The sequence below is a fragment of the Chrysochloris asiatica genome, unplaced genomic scaffold (assembly GCF_000296735.1).
Source record: "Chrysochloris asiatica unplaced genomic scaffold, ChrAsi1.0 scaffold00058, whole genome shotgun sequence".
Classification (NCBI taxonomy): Eukaryota; Metazoa; Chordata; class Mammalia; order Afrosoricida; family Chrysochloridae; genus Chrysochloris; species Chrysochloris asiatica.
Genome location: NW_006408576.1, coordinates 2,760,520 through 2,767,614, shown reverse-complemented (window position 1 = coordinate 2,767,614; position 7,095 = coordinate 2,760,520). Strand labels below are relative to the sequence as shown.

General features: G+C 33.9%; 1 protein-coding gene across 1 annotated transcript in view; it reads right to left on the bottom strand.

Annotated features, from left to right (window-relative positions):
- SNTG2 (syntrophin, gamma 2) overlaps nt 1–7,095 on the bottom strand; it is a 624,924-nt gene that overhangs the window by 74,832 nt on the left and 542,997 nt on the right. The window contains exon 17 of the mRNA XM_006863995.1: nt 4,781–4,891. Coding sequence (XP_006864057.1) covers nt 4,781–4,891 — 111 coding nt within the window. The remainder of the gene's footprint in view (nt 1–4,780; nt 4,892–7,095) is intronic.

Genomic DNA, 7,095 nt, shown 5'->3' with positions numbered 1-7,095 from the left:
TATGGTCTTCCTTATTCACTGTCCAGCTTTCGCATGCATATGAGGTTATTGAAAATATCATGGCTTGGGTCATATAAGTTTCTTCTTAGCAACTGATAAAAATATTTTTAGTATATTGGCAACTCTACCAATATTAATTTGCTTATTTTCCATTAATTCACTCATTCAAAATACATTTATTAAGTGCTTATATTAATTGTAACTAATGCTGAAGATAAAAATCTAAAATAAAGTTGTCCTTTAGAGACTTAGATTAGAGATGGAAATTAACTATAAAGAACTATATAGAAACATGTATAATAAAAAGATATTTCCATCTGAGGACACTCAGTGGGGGCGTGGAAACTATCATCTTGCCCTGCATTGTATGCCTAATTTAGTATTTATATTCTAACTATTGTTGTTAGTTGTTCTAGTGTCGATTCCAACTTTGATGACCTCATATGTGCAGAGTAGGACTGCTCCATAGAATTTTCAAGGCCATGACCTTTTTGAAGCAAATCATCAGGCCTGTCTTACAACGTGTGTCTGGTTCTAAGGGCCTGGACAGACAACCTTTTGGATAGCAGAAGCTAACTAAAATTCAATGTAAATAACACTTTTAATTAAGCAAAACAGTATAAAAATAAATTGTACATGTAAAAGATTGTTTACACTTTTTGTTGTTGTTGTTAAGTGCCATCGAGTCAGTTCTAACTCAAAGCGATTTCCAACTCATAGGGTTTCCAAGGAGGAGCTAATGGATTTGAACCACCAACCTTGAGAATAGCAATCCAGTGCTGATTCTACAGTGCCATACCAGGACTCCTATGCTTTTTTAGAAGAGACAAAAAAATAAATAAGAAGAAAAAGAAACAGTTTATTTGAAAAATTACTACAGTCTCAAATTTCCATCCATTGGAGTCAGTACAGAATCATAAATTGCTGAACTTTATGCCATTTTTGCAAATACGTACTGACAAGCACAAATATTTCACTGTATGGCTTGAAAGCTTCAGATTCCTCCCTCGGAATCAAAGAGAAACTTAAGCTTTTTCTTTACATACTAATTAAGGAAATTCAGTGGTTAAATAGTTCAGAAAGATTTTCAGTAATTATTAAAAGAAAATTATTTAATGGTTAACACATATTTAATTAATAAAATAATAATCTTCCCTGAAAATCTTGGATAAGTAATGTATTTGGTTGTGGTGGTGGTGATGGTGTTTTAGCACTCTGTTCTGACTCACAGCAACCCTGTATGGGGTTTCCGAGACTGTAAATCTTTACGGCAGCAGAAAGTATCATCTTTTTTCCATGGTAGATTTGAACTGCTGACCTTGCAGTTAGCAGCTCTGCTTGTAATACATCAAGCTACCTGAGCACCTTAACTAATGTATTAAGGTAATGTAATTTCCTAATTAATTATAAAAACCTGTTTTTTGCATTCAGTATTTGCAATGTGACACTGTGGGCTAATGTATCAGACTGCAAAGTCATTTGAACTGCAAGGTCGGTAGTTCAAGCTCACCAGCTGCTCCTTGGAAACCCTATACAGGGTTTCTATTGGTTAGCATCGACTCAACGGCACTTAACAACAACATTTGCAATAGCCTTGATTCCCAGTCCAGAATAGAATCCCATGGACCCTTTTTTTGTTTGAGTCCTGCATTAACTCTAAGAATTTTCAAGAGCTCTAGATTCCTTGTGTGTCACTACATGCAAAGCACTGGACTGCAAGGTAGGTTTGAACCACAAGGTTGGTGGAAAAGACTTGACGGCACTTAACAACAACAAAGATTCCTTGTTACTTTCTGACTTTTTCTATATCCTTAAACAATAATAAGATGCCGAATTTGAGTTTGTAAACATAGTTTTTTAAGATGACTATTGCAATCAATGCGCTATTTATTTGTGACCTGTGTGGTGCAGTAGGATAAGCAATCAACCATAAGGTCAGATTGAACCTCAAGGTCAGTGGTTCAAACTCACCAGCTGCTCCTAGGAAACCCTATATAGGGTTGTTATGAGTCCAGATTGACTCAATGGCATTTAACAGCAACAAAAAGAACCTCTGTGTTATGTTCTCTATGGATTAATGGATCATGACAAACTATGGATAACATTGCAAAGAATGGGTATTCCAGAATACTTCATTGTGCTCATAAGGATCTAATACATAGGTAATTGAACAGAACAAGGGGATATTGAATGCTTTAAAATCGGGAAAGGGCTAAACCAGAGTTATAACCTTCAATCTGTATGAGATTCAATCTGTATGAGAGCAAATAATCTGAGAAGTTGATTATATGAAGAATATGACATCAGGTTTATGAAATGCAGGTGATACAACCTGCTCTGCTTGGGAAAAAAAAAAAAAAAAAGAGGATTTAAATTTCTCACTGATGAAGATCAAAGACTAGAGCTTTCAGTATGGATTGTACCTCAGTGTAAAGAAAACAAAAATCTTTACAACTAAAAAACAAAATAACAACATGTTAAATGGAGAGAAGATTGAAGTTGTCAAAAACTTCATTTTCTCTGAATCCACAATCTGTACCAGTGGAAGTAGCAGTCAAAAATTCAAATGATGCATTGCATTGCACAAATCTACTGCAAAAGACCTCTTCAAAACATTAAAGATCAAAAATACCACTTTGAAGACTAAGGTGCACCTGACCCAAGCAAAGGTATTTTCAATCACCTCTTATAAATGTGAAAGTGAGACAATGAATAAGGAAGACTGAAAAAGAATCAACATACAGGAATTATAGTGTTGGAGAACACTACTGAAAGTACCATGCATTGCCAGAAGAACAAACAAATCTGTCTTGGAAGAAGTGAGGATGGGGAGACTTCGCCTCTCATACTTCAGACAGGTTACCAGGAGGAGCTAGTCCCTGGAGAAGGAGATCATACTTGCTAAAGTGGAGGATAAGTGAAAGAAAGGAAACTCCCCAATATGATGGACTGATACAATAGCAACAACAATAGGCTCAAATGTAACAATTGTGAAGATCGTACAGGATCAGGCTGTGTTTTATTCTCTTGTGCTGTGACTCAAAGGCACCTCACATTTTAACCATAATTTGAGTTCTCCCTGCCATAGACATAATGGTGTTTACATTTTAGAGTTCCACATATGCCTCCTTCAAGGTCTTAGGAGGGGCCATAGCAATGTATTCACTTGGTGTTTATTTTATCTGTCTCTTAAATAAAGAACTTTGTCTCTTAAATAAAACTAAAATCCCTCTCCATCTCTGTCTGCTCCTGTAGGGTGGCATACTTGGTGAAGGGGAAAAAGTTGAGTTTAAGATATATTTATTTGGGGTGGTGTGGGATTCCTTTATCTATCTATCTATCTATCTATCTATCTATCTATCTATCTATCTATCTATCTATCTATCTATCTATCTATCTATCTTTCACATTCATTTCCATGCGTAAATAGGTTCCTGTATTTCACTTTTAAACTTTTTTCTTAAACAACAGCTCCCAGCAGTATCTGTCTCTATGCACACTACAACTTTCTAGGATTCTTTCTTTTCAATCAATTGAAAATAAAAATTTATATAGTCTAAACTACATAATGTAAAGAAATGATTTCCATTTCAAGATATACATAAAACGGTAATGTAATATATTTCAAAACTGCCTGTTTTACATTATCCAATGCTTCTATCTCTTTTATTAACACCATAATTTGAATTTTAAAATTTAAATAAATATCATTAAATCTAATGAAATAAATGGATAGTTCAGATGTCACATAAACAATTACTTTCCTTTGGGGGAAAGATAGGTGTTTTCCTGAAGCCAACTGAATTCCTTTAACCATTAAACCCCAAAATAGCATCCTTGTGAACTGGGTTTCCATAGTGTATCTGACATGTTCTCACTTAGAAAGGTATCAGGAGTTATATGGTGTCTCCTCTGCCACAACACCAAAAGGTAAAATAGCTAAAAATAAAGCAAAGGAAAAATGTTCTAATTTTATCCTGGGCGGTCATACCAGTATAAATAAAATAATGGATGTAATTATTTCAACTTTTTATTTCTACATTAGAATTCCTTTATATCAAAGAGTTACTTCCCCTGGATCGGGCAACCTCTCTGACAATCGTTAGCTCTGTATCCCAGTCCAGTGGTTCTACTGTCATTTCTGGAACTGCTGTCTCATTGGATGCTTATTGATACAGCACATGAGTAAACAGTCTTTAAAAGTATTTAAATTCAGATTTTAAATTTATGAATTCCTTAAATATAAGAATGCTAAACTTTTTTTATAATTTAAACTGTACTTAAAAGGTAATCATAAAAATTATTGAACTCAGTAGAGGTTAATAATTCCTATATAACCATGTTGTGTTTCATCTTTCAGCCTGTCTTCAGCTTACATTAAAATCTGTTTTTGGAGAACACACATATGCATAAAATATGGTCAAATAAATACATGTTAATAGTAAAATAATAACTTAATAAAATAAATTAGAAAATTAGGTAAAAGTTCCTTTCAATTAAAAGAGCAATTTCCTCTCAATATTATAGAAAATTGATTCAATACCTAAATGCAGTTTGTAAACCTTCTTCTTTCAATTTTGACTCTTCATGCATTAAAAAAATATTAATTTACTGCTAATATTTACTAAAAAACTTGTAACCTTCAGTAGACTATGATACATTTTAATTAGGATAAAAAACCTCTAATAGGATACATATCTATGGGCTCTTTTACTAAATTTTGCTGTATGATTTTTAACGAGGATTATTTATGTGTGGCCAGATAAACTACATTCCCTACCTTCATCTCAATTTGTTTGGTGTCTAGATTCTGAAATAGCAGCTTTACTCGAGTTTTTCCATCATCTGAAGATCCCTTAAGCTGAGAGAATTTAAATCTCCAGAGCACATTCTGTAAAGGAATGAAATTAATTAGTAATTCAGAAAGAAGAGCTTATTTATTTAATATCTATGAATACTTTAAAATAAATGTTATTTACAGAAAGGTAGACATTTACTTAATTGTTTGATTTATATTTAGCATGTAATAAATTATCAGAATCTCAATTTTCTCATTCTTTACTGTATGCAAACGGTCCTTTTCTATTCCACCTAATTAAAAACATTCTCCATTCCTCTCCAGTCAAGACTCAAGTAACTGGTTCCACATATTATCGGCACCCATTAACTTGTCTATACTCCCAGTGTGGCACCCTAGGACCAGCACTCAACACTGCATTTCAATCCACAATGTTGGCAGTTCAAACCCTCCAGCAGATATTCAGAAGCCCTATACAGAGTTGCTATGAGTCAGAATGACTCTATGGCTCTTAACAATAACAGCAACATTGTTATGTCTTACCATTCCAATTCTATCCTTTCTGACCCTCTTTCTTTGGTTATTTCATGGATTTCCTGAACATAGCCTAAAGGTATCATTTGATTGTTGCTCAATATTATGCTTGGAAAAAAAAAGAAGAAGAAGAAAGAAGAAAAAAGAAATCCACTATACTGTCCACTTGCAACTCTATATGAGACACGGTCTAGTGGAGTGCAGATAAAATGAAATAATTTTAATCCTGACTGACACAACTGCATCCATGGCTGTTCACAAATCACTTAACCTTAGTTTTTTTTTTTTTTTCCTGAACCAACTTGAAAAATATTGATAATACAACTCTTTAATGCTATTGCAAAAATCACTTAATATTTACCAAGGTACTTTAGGGATGAAATGCACTATATACAGTTTTATTCCTTAATATTAATAAAGTTCTGCAGCAAATAACAACTTAATGTTTGCCTTTTATAAAATATTGTCTTCAATTATAGATACTTTATTATAATTAATCATTATCTCCCTGAAAAATCTAATATAAAACAGCAGTCATTTTGTAGCAAGCTATAGGCTCTCCATTAAAAATATTTATTTAAAAATAATGAACGCATTTTTCTGTGTCACAAAATTGAGATTAAAAAAAATCACACAATAGAGTATAAGGAGAGGGTGTTGGGGGAAGAGGAGTTTCAAAAGCATTTTTATGTCATCCCACACTTTAATCTGTTTATTCACAATCTAAACATTAACTTCAATATTCTTGGCAACAGTCTTCATGTCTTCTTTAAATTGAATCTGAGGATGAATATAGTCTCTGCATTTCAGAATAAAAGCATCAAAACATATTCTTCTTCTAGATCTTGAGAAATTTGGAATGCCACAAGATTGTAAGAACAATCTCCCTCTCCCTGCCTGCCCCCTGCCCCTGTTCCCAGTAATGGGAATCTGATCTATGCCCAGTCAGGCAAGGTCTGCAATCTGCTTTCAAGTATCAGGGTCCTTTCAGTATAAAATTATTATAGTCTATTCAGAATTAAAATACTCAGAAATAGAAATCACACTTTAATTATGTCTTCCTATGGAGCCCCGGTATGGTTCTGTAGGATACCGAATGGTCTGTTTGAACCAAAGGTCAGTGGTTCAAATGCACTAGCCACTCCTTAAAAACCCTATACAGGGTTGCTATGAGTGTGAACCAACTCAACAACACTTAACACCACTAGCAACAACAACAGTGGAGCCCTGTTGTGGACTGGTAACTGCAAAGTCAGCATTTCAAACCCACCAGCTACTCTAGAAAAACACTATACCAGGTCACTATGACTCAGAACAGACTCAGCAGCACACAATAACAACATGGCAGGAGGTTATACAAGTGAAGTTTTATGTACACAAAAAAATAAAATGTTTGTTATTAACTGAAGAGATGACTTTATGGGAGTCACTGGAACACTGAAAGTAGCCCAACACAAAACAAATAAAAACAACACCTAACAAACAAATAAAGGAACCCAATCAACCAACCAACCACACAAACAAAAAACAACCCAGAACTAAAGCAAAACAAACAAATAAAAATTTGAAGAATCTATTAAAAATGATTTTTAGAAAAGATTCCATTAGCATAGTTCCACACAACTGTGTACACACATTTCCCAAGAGAATTTTTCTACTCTCTAAACATGATTTCCCATCTTTCCTATGGTATTTCCTAAGCACAGTCTCTGAAAGCTACAAAAGAAGGTTGTGATTCAGCCTCCTAGCTATGTTGTTGTTGT